At 47.9% G+C, this 15,406-nt stretch overlaps 2 protein-coding genes across 2 annotated transcripts; both read right to left on the reverse strand.

Annotated features, from left to right (window-relative positions):
- Positions 1-10,189: 10,189 nt before the first annotated feature.
- Positions 10,190-11,371, reverse strand: CCR75_005037 (uncharacterized protein; the record flags this gene model as incomplete). The annotated part of the gene is made up of 1 exon (XM_067963122.1): positions 10,190-11,371. The coding sequence occupies one exon, from the start codon at positions 11,369-11,371 to the stop codon at positions 10,190-10,192; it is 1,182 nt and encodes a 393-aa protein (XP_067818843.1).
- Positions 11,372-11,632: 261 nt separating this feature from the next.
- Positions 11,633-13,965, reverse strand: CCR75_005036 (uncharacterized protein; the record flags this gene model as incomplete). The annotated part of the gene is made up of 2 exons (XM_067963121.1): positions 11,633-11,985; positions 12,046-13,965. 2 exons carry the CDS (start codon positions 13,963-13,965, stop codon positions 11,731-11,733), a joined length of 2,175 nt encoding a protein of 724 aa, XP_067818844.1. The 3' UTR covers positions 11,633-11,730.
- Positions 13,966-15,406: the final 1,441 nt, after the last annotated feature.

Genomic DNA, 15,406 nt, shown 5'->3' on the forward strand with positions numbered 1-15,406 from the left:
CCTCTCCGAACATCATCGGGAGGTGGCAGGGCTAATGGCGCAGGGACTTGGTGAACAAGCCCTGGCCAGGCTCCTGGGTAGTCCTCCTGAGCAACATGTTGCTCAGTTGGAGCAGTTTGAGGCATTCGTGCTTGGACAGCGGAAGCCGCGTTCGGGGCACAGAACCATGCTGCGGCGGAGTCCGTCACTTCTCCAATCTCCTCGACCACAGTAAATGGCCCAATATTACGTGGCAATAGTTTCGTAGTACCTCCAGGTAGTACAGAAACTACGATTTTAGGTAGAGTAGCAGTATTTAATAGTACTTTGTCTCCAACACTGAAGCATTCATTGTTTTTGCGACCATTTCGGTCAGCGTATTCTTTTTGTTTGTCCTCCGCGCCTGCATCGCGTCGCGGACTTTTCGTGTGCTGGCTAATCGCTAATCGCTCATCCACAAAGCGTTGAGCTTCGCTCACGCTTTTTGCATCTAACTTGCCTACGACGCCACCGAAAGGTCGGTCATAGGACGTAGTTGACAGTAACGGAACATCGTTGTTATTTGGGAGCACAGGCATTCCTTGCCGTGACTCCTTACTGACCACTGCCAAGTCGGCGGGGAGCTAGGGCAAGTTTCTGTCTAACATGATACCCTTGCGGGTCATCGTCATATTGACGAAACTATGTCCCTCTTTCGCACTGAGCATAGTGAGGGGTCCTCCCCCGCTAAGTCTCGAGCTGCGCACAAACGAGACTAGCGTCCGAGGATAGCGCAGTTCGTTACCATAAAAAGGTGTCTCACCCGTACTGGCGTGGACACTGTTATTTACAGCGAACTCCACAAAGGGCATTTGCTTGCTCCAATCTTTGGGAGTTGCTATAGTGCGTAATACATCCGCCACGACCCGATTGGCACGTTCTGTTTGGCCATCGGTCTGGGGATGATCGGCGGTCGATATGTGGAGCTTGCTACCTAGCGGCTCAAACACATGTCGCCAAGACCAGACGTAAAACGTGGATCCAGGTCCGATATTATGGACTTGGACATCCCGTGTAGTCGGTATATATGATTCAGAAACAAGAGAGCTGCTTCCTTGCGTGTGATCGGTGTTTTGAATGGTGCTGGATGCACCATTTTGCTCAGCCGGTCTACACATACGACGAACCCGTCCGACCTTGTCGTCGGGCGGCATTCCAAACGTGAAGTCCAGACTTACTGACTTCTAACAATCCGTTAAAATCGGTAGCGGCTTCAGTGACGCACTGCTGGACGGTGCAGGGGGTTAATGCGCTGACACTGTTCGCAAGAGCGAACACAGTTGGCCACCCGTATATATAAATGTGGCCATCAAATTCCTCAGTCACTCGTAAGAATGTCTTTTCACGACCCGGATGCCCACTAGATGGCGTATCATCGAGATCGTGAAGGTTCATCAGCTTGAGATCTGTGTCACATCGATTCTCAAGGGATCACAAGGTGATAGCTGATGCCATAACAGGCCATCGCTGTAGCTACAGCGATTAAGCTTAGCTTTCAGTTGCAATGGAAAGGAAACCTTTAGTCCATCGAAGTGATCCAACAGCAGGCGACAATGTTCGTCCTGACTGTAGCTCTCTTGTATATCAGAGGCTAACAAACTCGTCACGTGGTATGCCTTCATGGCTGCCAACGTTGACGGCTGAAATTGTGCTTTAACACTAGACACATATTTTTTGGTGCCCTACCTCGAAGTCTGGTCTGCGCGATAAAGCGTCAGACAAGACATTAATCTTAAGCGGCTTGTATTTAATTTGAAATTAAATTCAGAGAAGAATGTAAGCCACCTTGTCATTCTAGGCGAGAGGTGCGCTAAGTTTTTTGCGGTCCACAATGTTGCGTGGTCTGTATAAATCACAAATGGTTCGGTGCTCAATAGGTGCACTTTAAACTTGATAAGAGCATATCTTAGTGAAAGTAGCTCTTTGTCATGCACAGGGTAATTCAGCTCCGCGTCTTTTGAAAGCCGGGACTGATAAGAGATGACACGGCCAACGCCGTCGTCATCCTTCTGCATGAGCGCGCTGGCGAGTGCAAAATTACTTGCATCGCAGACGACGCTAAAGGGCTTATCCGCGCCTGGCAATGCCAGACCGGTGCCTCTACAAGAGATTATTCTTCACTGATGTGAATGCATCTTCTTGTTCTTTTAACCAAACCCATTCTGTGTTCTTTTTAAGGAGACCAGATAATGGCTTAGTTTGCTCAGCATAATTCTTGCTATGCTTATGCAAGTACTTAGCGAGCCCTAGGAATTGGCGCAAATCCTTCACATGCTGTGGGATTGCCCGTTCCTTTACTGGTTTTACCTTGCCTGGGTCTGCTCGTACACAATGGGTACCTACGATGCAACCCAGCACAGGTATCTCAGGGACCCTTATGACGCACTTTTGCAAGTTGGCGTACAATTGGGCGTCCTTTAAAGTTTGCAAAAAGCGTCTGAATGACGCTTGTGCGACTCTATTGCGCTCAGCCCGTCCTCGGCCCTACTATGCACGAATCTTCGTCAAAGTAATGCGGCGCGTAGGCACGGTGCTGACGCATCACGTGAGCCACTCAGTTGAATGTCGCTGGTGCATTTTTAAACCTTGGGGCATCACAAGCCACACCCAAAGCATACCGCTTGGGGTGCTTACTGCCGTTTTGGCTACATCGGACTATTTCATGAGTACCTGATAGTAGCCATCCTTCAAATCCAACGCGGAAAAGATTGTTGACTTTCCCATGGAGTTCAACAAGTATCTTTCCGCGGAATTGGCGTTTGCGCCGGTATAATCGCCGTGTTCAGCTTATTGTAAGCATGTACCACGCGTCGTCCACCTGTGGCTTTATGCGCACAAAAGGTCGGGCTGCAGTGAGTTGATTTGCTCTCACGCACATGCCCCGCCTTGGCTCGTTTGTCGAAGAACTAATCAATATAATCAACTTGTTCTTTCGGCAACGGCCATTGCCTGCTCACACAATACTTGGTGCCAGGTTCGAGGTCTATTTCGTGTCCGATGCTTCTATCTGCTGGTAGGCGGCTCGGCACTTCTTCTGGGAACACATCGCAATGTTTCCACAGAACCTTAAAGAACGTGCTGTCTCTCAAGGCATCCGAGCATTGGGCAGCAAACATTTCCTTTTTGTTCGTTTCTAGGACGCTCTCGTCCATTGTAGACGACGAGCAACAGTCCACCAAGTTCTCTTCTGGAAGTGGTGCGACTACTTTGTGGATCTTTCCTTTCTTTAATTTGGCAAGGAACAGATCCCACGACATCTCCGGGAGATTTACTATCTTCTCGGCAATTTTAAAGACTGTCGGAGCACATCAACTGAGGATGCCTCCGCATTTTTGTCTTTGACGGCCTCGAACACCTCGTTCGAAGGCCCGTCCTCTTCAATAGGATCTGAAACAAAGGTCACTCGTTAAGACGTGCCTTTGATCGTCCTAATTTGTCGGGTACTAGTTCATCGAGTCCCCACAACCTTTGACTGGGAAGCGGATGCCGTTGCTCTCCTAGCTAACGCACCCCTTCAAAAAATCGCAACAGGCTCTAGGTTCTGTGCCGGTTCATGCGACGCTTGATTTCCTGTCAGCTCGCTGTCTACTGCCACAGACTCTCGGCTCTGTGCAGGACTATGGGACACTACTTGTCATTGTCCTTTTTCTACCTCAGTCTCCACGAGCTGGGTAGAATTGGTGACGTTTGACATCCCGTCAACGCACCCTCAACTGCGCTCGACACGACATCAATTGCAAACGCCTCTCGCAGGAGCGCATCCTTTCCGGTAACCTGCGTAGAGTTCGCAATTGTGCGTGTTCGCCAGTCTTTCCAAGGTTGGCAAAACACAACTCATGGCATGCCTAGGATGAGGTCGTAAGAACTCTCCATACCTAGCACTGTGAGCTTCTCTTTACAAGAGAAGTCATTAAAGCTGAAGGCGAGTTCAACTTGAACTCCCTCAAACTTAACGAGCGCGCCGTTCGTTAGCCGAACGGTCGCAAATCTCTAGTTTAGAGCCGCGAGTTTAACAAAATTTGTGATGCACTCGAATTCACTCGGTGGGTCGTCACCTGGTCATAGCCTCGTCCTTTGGCGCTATAGGGCATCCCACCCCTACTGCGCTCCTGCATTTTCCGTCCCCTCATTGGTCGATGCAGAATTCATGCGTTTCGCACGTTGGTTCTTGCCACTGCCCTTTGGGAAGGGAGCCCTCTTGTTGGGGATCGTTCCCCCAGCAGGGACCCTGGCATAGAAGCGAGCCATCACATTGCCGCGCTTGACGCATTTGAAATAGACAACATCTGCGTTGCACAACTCCATGAAAGTGGCATCCGACGTCTCGGCCGACGGCTTAGACCAAGCTGTTGCCAAGACAATGTTCTAGGATTGCTCCTCAACTAAAACAATTTGGATTGTATCTTCCACCGTCGATGACACCTTTCTAAAAAGGGCCTGTCGGGATGGGCCATGCCGTAGTCCGTTCATTCACGTAGACACCTTAATGTGCTTCGGAATCGGACCTACGGTAATAGATGCAGACACAAGCGCATCTTCTGCTCAAACTCTAGCAGAGATCCCTTCGCCTGTCACGCTCCAAAGAAGCGCGTCTGAAGCAACGACTCGTTTTTCGGCGGCTGGTTAATGGCGCGAATCTTTTCTCTAAAAGTCGCCAATTTTGGGAACGTTCGCCATAAGCGCCGAGTAAGCCCATTCTGAGGCCTTACCGCGCAGGTGCGACATGGCGTACGACACCATCCGGCTGTTGTCCTCGATGAACTAGGCTACACCGCATTGCTCCACGGCTGAAAGCCAGTGAGCAATCGTGTGCGCTGCGGTTCCATCGAAATTGGGCGGGCCCTCCGAATGGGCCTCAGCTGATGCGGCCGGGCAGAGAGCATTTCAACAGTCTTGTTGAGAGCCTTGCTTCGAGCCTACTCAAGCCTAAGCTCGCGTCTCAGCTCATCCTGAGTCTGTGTGACGGACTCCGCCGCAGCATGGCTCTGTGCCTCGTACGCGGCTCTCCGCTGTCCGAGCACGAATGCCTCAAACTGCTCCATCTGAGCAACATGTTGCTCAGGAGAACTGCCCATGAGCCTTGTCAGGGCTTGTTAACCAAGTCCCTGCGCCATAAGCTCTGCCACTTCCCGATGATGTTCGGAGAGGTGGGGAAAACGATCTCAATCGATATTGAGGCTCATCCTCATGTACACGCAGAGATGCGGTCGTGGGACCAATTTCAACTACTACCAAGTGTAGGCGGGCACGGCTTGATGCAGCCACGCTTTACTTAAGCACACACCTCAGCCCAGCAAGGAAGTGATTTACCGTCTTCTCTTACGTGTAGTCGATTTAATCCTTCATAAGGATCATAAACTTGGCAGCGATTATTCAGAGATGTGTAATCATATGAATATTCTTCATGTAGTGAGGATGTTGGTGGGCGCCTAAGCAACCTAACCCATGAACGAAGTGCCTTATTTTAAGTGACGTCCCGGGAGCGGTAACCCGACCCCTCGTGCGCACTTACCAAGTAGGAAGTAGTTTTCAGACTGAATTACATTCAATGAAGTAGTTTTCAGACTGAATTACATTTAATCGAATTAAATATAAATGCCTATTTTAATCAATCATAAAATGTCATTTCTGTAGATAACACTATTATGTATGGCGAGCCTATCTTTCTAGATACCCCGCGTAACGGATGACGCTAGCCGTCATCCCTCCTCATGTAAATGCACCTATGTGATGTCCCTCAGGGCATAGAACACTTTGTGTTGCAACAGTGGTCTTATGCTCACTGTTGATTTGCGCAGCCGGCTCAAAATTATGCAGGCGCAAAAGGGCATCTGCGACGACATAAAGTCGTCCTGATTTATACTCCACGGAGAATGTATACTCCACGAAGAAAGCCAACCATCTCGCCATTCGTTGCGAGAGGTGTGGACTGTTTACGGCCGTGCGTAAAGACGCATGGTCCGTGTATACAATGAACCGTCTATCTCCCACGAGATAGACTAACATATTTCATGGCAAGGAGTTCCTTGTCATGCACTGAGTCAGTAGCGTTCGGCTGACGCGATTGATAACAGATAATGCGCTCTGCGCCGTATGTGTCATATTGCATTAACGCACAGCCGATTGCAAAACCGCTGACGTCACAGACCACATGAAAAGGTCGGTCTTGGTCAGCAATCGCTAGGATTGGCAATTGTATCAAGCTTTTCTTGATACCCTCGTAGGAACGCTGACAATCAACGTTCCATGACCACATTACATTTGTCTTCAACAAAGAAGAAAGATGTTCCGTCATTTAGGCATAACTGCGGGAGTACTTGTGCAGATACGCCGCTACACCGAGGAACTCTCTAAGTCCCATCGACTGGAACGGGCCAATCGGTGCTCGCCTTGATCATTTCCATATCCAAGCGTACACCGTGTTTACCCACGATGCACCCAAGAAGTGGTATTTCGCTTGCAGCGAATTAACACTTCTTGAGTCTTGCCTACAACTTGTGCTTACGCATAAGTGTAAGAACCTTTCGGACGTGGGTACCAAGTACTTTAACGTCCGTCATTCCATTCATGGCTCTGCTATAAGAGAAGACGTCATCAAAATAGCTCAGTGTATAATTCCGGATCGATCTTAACAGATTTGTTACACATCTCTTAAATGTCGCAGGAGCATTACTAAATCCCTGTGGCATGACTAGCCACTCCCATATCAAACCGCTTGGGGTGCTTACTGCTGTGAACGGGATATCTTGTTCACGCATAAGGATCTGATAAAAGCAATCCGTCAGATCCATTGACGAAAAGATTGTACTCTTCAAATACCATCGGTGATTACGTCTTTTCGCGGTATCGGCGTTTGAGCCGGTACTGTCGCAGCGCTCAGTTTATTGAATGCATGCCCTATCCGCCATCCTCCTGTTGCTTTACGCACACAGAAGGTCGGAGACCTATGTGGGGAGTTGATTATCTCTCATGGCCCGCCGCTAAGCGTTCGGCTAAGAGTTTGTCGATCGCTATTGCTTGTTCACGAGGCTTCATGACACAGTAATTCAAACCTGGGATTAGGTCGATTTCGTGTCGAGTGCCTTTATCCTTAGGCAACTCGCACGGTACTGATTCAGGGAAGACTCTTAAATTCCTTTAAATCGTTATATAAGGGTTTCTCTTCAAAGACTCCCAGGATTGGGACGCAAAACGTTCAATCCGAGTCTACTCATCGAGAACACTGTCGTACATCGATGAGCTACTGAGAACCTGTTGGTTTCTCAGGAAATACTATTGCCGACCGAATATCGGCGACGGAATTGTCATCTGTGACAAGTACGCAGGTCTGCTTGACTTTGCCACTACGCAGATCACGCAAGAAGCGTTTCGGCTCCAGCGTTTTCAATTGAGTTATCTACTAAGTTAACTTCGGAGCTGCTAATAGATCAAGTGTATAAGCGCCTACACTTGATCCATTGTTCACTAAGACATTAATTGTCCTAATTTCTTCTTTAATACTTATTTCAAAAGATACCTGGGAACCTTTGACCACAGGTTTCCGGGGACTTATTCCCACAGAAAATATTTAGTAAATATCCTCCCCAACTGCCTCTAGGTGTGGTTGCGCTACCACAGCGATATCCTCTACGAGAAAGTCTCCAGTCGATCTAGGACTTTCGCACTGTCTCTTATAGACTGGCGTTTTTAATTTTATTGGATGTTGCTTTTTAAGCAAGCATCCTTGTTTCGTACCACTCAACTTATTCGACTGGTCGAACTCCGACGCTGCCTGAGCTTGTGCACAGCTGTCGGTAAATATGTTCACGTCACAATGGTTGACCTTTGACGCTGCTGTGCTTGTGCACAGCATTCTCGAGATATAGCTGCACGATGTGTTGGGTATTCAAACTGAGGTCTTGCGCAGTCATGCTAACGACCGTACCACAAGTGAGGCCATCGCACTCACTCGTAGTACATCCACACGCTTGTGGACGCTCCAAGACGTTCATCAGATGGCCATCTGATGAACAAGTGGCAGGCATCTTTACGGATCGATGCTGCCAGCTGATCCTTGGCTCGTATTTTCTGAGCCAAGGTAAACCTAGGATGACATCAAATTTGTCATCCAAATCCAGTACGATGAAATCATCATCATACTGTAAATCTCTTAACGTGTAGTGAAATTTCACTACGCGTTTCATTACTGTTATCGATGCGCCTGTCGCTAGACGCACCGTCATCCTCGTTGGAGGGATGTCGCGCTCAACATATTTGAGCCTACGACCCTCTAGTGACTGGCGACGAATAAAGTTATTCGACGCTCCGCAGTCCACTAGGGCTCTGAGTGACAAATCATTTGTCACTTTCAACTTCAAGGTGATGAGGGATACCTCGTCACCAGGTGCAGAGACACATAATGATAGTGTGTCTGGAGCAACTTTAGTCAAGAGATTTGCAAATTCTCTTGAGGTTGCTGGATCAGTAGGGTGTTGCGCACCTACTGACCCCGACCGTTTTTTGGTGGTCCGCTTCGCTGTTGCGATTTCGCAACAACGTCGGACCCGCGACCGTTGCCCTTTTTAGCATTCGGCCCAAAATTGCGTTTAGAACTTTTCGGTACTCGGCGTGGGGCACTACACTCATGAGCGTAGTGTCCTAATTTTTGGCAGCGTTGGCCTTTCTGCACTCGGTTATTGCTCGACAAGCGAGGTCTCTCGCTTTCGACGTGAGAGAGGTCCATGGGTTCTGGACCTCCTAGTTCGTGTCGTTTTGGAGGACGATACGATGAGGAACTTGCTTGAGCCTGTCTCAAGCTAAAGTCCTCCTGTTCCGCAACGGATATTGCTTCTTCAAGCGTATCCAGTTTCAAGTGGAACAGGTGGGTCTTTACGGGACCATCCGTAAGACCTTGCATGAACACCGTATCAACGTGTGTTCATGGACTGGGTTATTTGTAATACAACTCGCTAAGAGTCGTATGTGCTGGGCATATGCGTGAACATCACGCTTGCCTTGCTTGAGTTTCAGAAGCTCTGAACGAGCTCTGAACTCAGCACTAGGCAGTTCAAACGTTTGTTTGAGTCGGGTTTTAAAAGCCTGTAGCGATCCAAAGACATATGGGTCGCGCAGCTTAAGGCCCAATGCCCAAGTTTTGGCACGACCCGCCAAATATGATTGAGCGAATGCGACTTGCATTTGCTCGTCGACGGTGTGACGTGCCCTTATGGCATCGTCCAACTCGACAAACCACCTCTAGAGGGAGTCTTCTTCGACTCCCCTATACTTAGAGATATCAATCTTTAGAGTTTCCGGACGACGCGTATGCGTCATCCCAGGTACAGGGGTCTGTACCTGTTGTAACCTCAACTGTTCTGCCTGTTGAGAGCCTTGCAGATTCAGCAAGGCTACCTTCTCCTTCACCTAGTCAAGTTCATGTTGTATGAACTTGGCGATGGCTGAATGGAGGGTTTCTCTGTCCTGACCAGACAGCATGGCCAAGATGGCATCGTTCCCTACGGTCGAACTCATTCTTTTCGACCGCACTCCTTTCTATGTCACTTAGAAAGGAGTAGCTTTCACGCGAAATGTGATGCGTATTCCCACTATCATCTAACGTGTCCATGTTAGATGAAGGAAATGTGGTCATTGGACGGACTACAAAGTGCTACCAGGTGTAAGGGGGCACTACGACTTGTACTGCTTCAGTACAAGTCCGCTTCGCACTGCTTCAGTTGCGAGTGGTGCCTTACGTCACTTCACGTACACTAGTACGTGCAGAGGAAGACTTCTCTTAAACACAACTACTTTAAAGAGGGTTAAATGAAAACTGTTTTAATATATTTAAGTTTCTCTTCTTTCTATCTGTTAATGCTAACCTAATTATGAACTAATAATAAACATGCAATTGAAATCTTATCTGTCTCTCTGTGTTTACGTTTACAGCTGATTAGTCTGCGGGATAAATAGATATAATGGTTTTTTATGGATAAGATTTTTGAACATTCCTATATAAAGTAATACTCTCCAAATATTATCTACCTTTTAGATAATACATTAATTAACAACCTTTTAGTGTTAATTTCATATAACGATACCCCCAGTAATGCCACTTCAACGTAGTTACAACTGTGATATAAATTTGTCAGATATTGCAATAACTCCAAAATTGATTTTTTTTAAAAAAAAGGCTTTATCCAGCATTTCGGTGAGCTTCAAGCATCGCAACGGATGATGCCGCCCGATCGACCCGCAATGTACTGCCAATAATAATTCGCTCGTCACAAATTCCTTCCACAGCACTGCCGTCAATGTCAGAGCTTTCAAATGGAGGCACTATCGGTTTCTGGTGTCGCTCCCGATAGCCGTCATCTCCTGTCCGTAACTCGTCGTCTCCAGCGCGAGCAATCTCACTCGTTTGCGCCGAATCCTGAGGAGATCGAGAGTGTGCCGAGCTGCTGCATTCTCGCGCCTCGATAGATGCATTATCGACCGATTGGGACGCAATCTGCTGCGGCAATTGCTCACTTTGTTGCATTTTTTCACGCTCAATCAGTGTGTTTTGCATTTTTTTCCATCCGGAGAGACGCAAGCGGTTAGACGGCGATAAGATTGCGTCAACGTTATTGTATGGTCCCTCTGGCCGCGTGCTTGGGGTAGTTCGTCGACAGAGACCGCGCTTCTTATAAATAAATCCAGCGAGGAATGCCACTTGCAAGACTAAAAAGATGATCAACAAAGTGCTATGGGTCGTTCCAAGAGATTTCGACGCTTTGAGGTCCTTGGATAAGTTGTCACTTGAGTTACATTCTAGTGGCATATTGGCCTCCCAATGCGCGGATTCGCACACCATTAAGCAAACGCAATTATTTTGCCCCACGCAAAAGCGGCGCTCGAGTTCATTGGTTGCATTTATTGTGTCTTGTTGCCGAGTTGCATCTGTTTTTGCAAGTTGCCGGCAAAGGAGGCAAGCTTCGTCTATTGGCTCACAGTAGGTTGTATTTGTCGACGGAAAATAATTATATTCACGCAATTCGTCGTTTGTAGTATTCCGTCGAAAATCGAGACTTAAGGCAAAACTCGACATGTCCTCACAAAAGCCCGAAGGGGCGAGTAGACAGCCAGTGGCTAAACCCGCGACGTCCGAGTTAAGACACTCGTAGCACATGCGCGGCTTGCGACAAGACGCTCCTGGCAGCAAAGCGTGGTACGAGCAAGTATCTGCGTCCACGTTGCCAACGCGGTACGGAGCGTTAATGGCTGTCGAGACCGAGTCGTCGAATGATGCGGACGAAGGGAAACGCGTGTCAATGTGGCTCTCGTGCTCACTGCTGTTGGTGCTTTGATTGCCATCGAGTGGCGAGACGGAAGCCATAACGGTGATTACAAAGGCGCTACAAGTGTCGCGACAGTGCAGCTGCTACACTAACTCCGTTTGCCATCTGATTGCGGAAATCCATGTGCTGAGTACTTTTGCCGAGGTATGATTGGTCCGCTGAATTGACATGCGGTGCAAATGGAGGGGTGGAAACCCCCTCTATAATCGATTGCTTCGACTCCAGTACCTGTTTTCCTTGATTTATCGGCTTTCGCATACTACGATACCTTTGATTTATAGTACCTGCTGACATGGATTTCTTAATCGAACATGAAGAGATTAGATTTCAAAGGATATCTAGCACACTCTGCGTTTGCATAAATCTGACATCGTCGTAACTTAAGAAACAAACATGGCTACACTCCAGTCTCTTGGCTAGTTGTGCTCGAAACACATTGATACGACGATAGCACGGAGAAAAGAGAGCTTTTCTTTTGTTTCTTCAAAACGTTTGGGCTAGGACCACTCAACCCACTGCGACGTTTAAGTCCACCGCGACTTTGACTCTTCCCAGAACAAACTTGTTCCTTAACACTCTCGTCCTCCTCCAAAGGTTTTTCCGAACCAAACGAAGTAAAGACAAAACTTTTTAACGATCCAGCACCACCATTCTACCATACCACAATTATAATAAGTGACAATATCAAGCCAAGTGAAACAAATTAACGTACGGAATCAGCTCCAAAGAGTTTACAATGGCCAAGAACCCGACGAAACGATGATGATGCTTGGGATTTCGACGCCATGGCTCTATACGAATCAAATCGACCGCGTATGGAACAACCAACTATCGTCTTGTGTTTTTCCGCATCATTATCTGTTCGATTCCGTAATTGCAAAAGCTCGTGCGAATCTTCTTCGTCCAATTCAACCAAATTTCCTCGTTTTTTTAAATCCAACTCTCCCGTTTCAATTGCTTCATGACGTTCTAAATCTTTCATTCGTTGCATTCGACGATTCATTCGTGCTCGATCCGAAAAGAGTTTTATCTGCTGACGTTCACGTGCTTCATCCGATTCAATTTCAAGTCGATTCGAATCCTTTGTCTCAATGTCTTCATTATCACTTTCAGACTCGGAAGACGTGACGTAAATCTGTGGTTGATTTCGAAACCGTTCCCTTAAAATCCGTTCCATTTCCGCTTCTTCGTCTTCATCCATTTCTTTCTCATGGTGTTCACCATGCAATTCTTCGTCACTGAACTCTTCATCGGATGCCAATAACCCCAATCGAGCGGCTTCCAACTTACTCCCATCCGCAGCCACGAGATCGTCAAGATTAAAACGACCTCGTGCTTCGGAATGCAATCGTACACTTGAAAACGCACGGCGATTGCGACCAAATCCTTCTTTTACATTACGCATTACTTCTTTCACTTGGTGTCGATCTTCCGTCTCTTGTTCTTGACGAACAATCGTGTCTAAATCTAGCGCTTCGGCACGCTCTTCATCGGATAAGTCATCAACAATATGATCCAAATCGCCTTCTTGAAGCGTCAAGGCACGACGTTCTTCTTCTGCGTCTTTCATTGCTTGGGTTTTCGCTTGAGGCACGCCAAAACCAAAGTCGCCAAGACCACGGATTTTTAACACATCGTCGTCGTCGTCTTCTTCGGCTTCCGATTCGACAAAAGTGATATTACGAGTGCGATGTTGCAATGCTTCAAGACGTAAGAGTGAACGATATGCGGCTGCTTTGTCCTTCTTGTGAATCGACATGGTATGCCGCTCTTTTGTTGAATGGAGGGTTTCCGTCTTGTCGTCGACATCTTCTTCACTATCGGCTTCGTTCCCATCGTCTTCCGTCTCGGTCTTGAGTGGCTCCATTCGATGACGACGTTGTACGGATTTTTGGTTGACGTGGTCGTTTTGTTCCATTGGGATACCTTCGAGCGGCGTTGAGTTCGTTTGAAGCGCTTCAGAATCATTTGGATTCATCTCGACATCACTACTATGCTCGTCGTTTTCGGCTACTGACATCGCTAATATGCTCGAGGTGTTTGGCTGCTCGTGCTGTTCGTGCTGCTCCTGCTCGTGCTGTTCGTGCTGCTCCTGCGATTCTTGTTCGTGCTGCTCCTGCGATTCTTGCTGCTCCTGCGATTCTTGCTGCTTGTGCTGTTTGGGGTGTTCACTCGCACGGAGACTCTCGGCCTCGTCGTCGTCTATTGCCCGTATGTGCTCTTCATGATTGGCATATCCAAAGGCCTTGGCAAGGCTATCTGCCTTTTGCTGAATCGCTTGTGTCCGGAGTTTTACCAGCAGGTCTCGCTTCTTGCGTGACGCTCCAATTGCTGGTATCGCGACTGGCAGCTTTAATACCTGCTGAGGCGAAAGCAAGCCGCTTTTATTGATCAGTGATAAGCAATTTGGATTTTTAAGGCGCTGCTGATTAGACTGCTGGTGCTGCGCGCTGCAAAGGTCCTTCTTCTTGCGTAATTTGGCCAACAATGCGTTCGTTGCGGCCTCAAGCTCGGATTCATGCGGTAACACACTCGCGCTCTCCAAGACACTTTCAATACCTGCACGCTGTGTAATCTGTGCGGCTTTTTGCAGTAATAGTTGCGTCTCCAGCGCCAATTCTTCGCCACCCATCGTAGCAATAAGTCAGATGCTGCGATTTTCGCTACATCTTTTACGCGGGTCTTTTTTTCCCGCCATTTTTCTGCGGACATAAAAATATCGGAGATCGACAGTCCTTAATTACTTACTTAGCCAAAACATAAAAGGTGTAACGGGCTAGAGTTGCCCTAATGTTTCACAGTCCCCATTAAGTACATTTGGTTGGCTAAATTGTTTCTTGTGATCCCTACTCATTTCCTTGCTATTCCTTCCTACTACCCAGCAATTGAACGATTCGCGCAATTAAGCAGCTTTTAAGGATATAATGGACTCAAATTACACTGAAGAATCTGCTGTCAATGCTCGAAACAAATTCCCTGCAGCCACCAATCGGACTTGTATGAGTCATTTAAAATTCTCGCAAAGCCAGTAAAGAGTTAATGAAATGCGAGCTCATTCTCCAAGAACGCACGTGTAGTCGCTGTAACGGAATAAAGTGGCCCTAATGTTACCCAGTCCCTGTTACGGGCTAAAGTTAGCCTGATGTTACACAGTCCCCGTTAGGTACACTTGGTGGACTAAACGGGATGGTCAATCACTAAATAATAGTAATTAGACCCAGCACTCGGATGTGGCGCACATTTGTGACCAACCCTTGTATATGTGATGCATATGGGTGCATTCACATTAGGAGGGATGACGCCCAGCGTCATCCGTTACGCGAGGTATCTAGAACGATACGCTCGCAATACATATTAAGTGTTATCTGTAGAGTTGACATTTTAATTGGTAAATTTAGGTTTTTATATTTAATACAATTAAATATAAATCAGTCTGAAAACTACTTTATAATTAGTAAGTGCGCACGAGGATTCGGATTACCGCTCCCGTGACGACACTTAACCAGAGTACTTAGTGCGTTGGGTGAGGTCGCTTAAGGTCGCTTACGCGCCCGAAGCAGGTTTAACCGCTTCCACGCTGTGCTAGGGTGTGTGCCTTAGTAGAGCGTGGCCGCTATACGACGTGCCCGCCTACACTTGGTAGCATTTGAAATCCTTCCCACGACCCGCATCTCTGCGTGTGTACGTGAGGATGAGCCTCAATACTGATTGGGCTCATTATCCCCACCTCTCCGGACATCATCGGGAGGTGGCAGGGCTTATGGCGCAGGAACTTGGTGAACAAGCCCTGGCTAGGCTGCTGGGTAGTCTTCCTGAGCAATATGTTGCTCAGTTAGAGCAGTTTGAGGCATTCGTGCTCGGACAGCGGAGGGCCGCGTCCGAGGCACAAGGGCATGCTACGGCGGAGTCCGTCACTCAGACTCAAAATGAGCTGAGGCATGAGCAGGCTTGGAGCGAGGCTCTCAACAGGACTGTTGAGATGCTCTCTGCTCGGCCACATCAGCCGAGGCCCATTCAGATGGATCCGCCCAAGTTCGATGGAACTGCGGCGCACACGATTGTCCACTGGCTTT

This window comes from Bremia lactucae, linkage group LG6 (assembly GCF_004359215.1).
Source record: "Bremia lactucae strain SF5 linkage group LG6, whole genome shotgun sequence".
NCBI lineage: Eukaryota > Oomycota > Peronosporomycetes > Peronosporales > Peronosporaceae > Bremia > Bremia lactucae.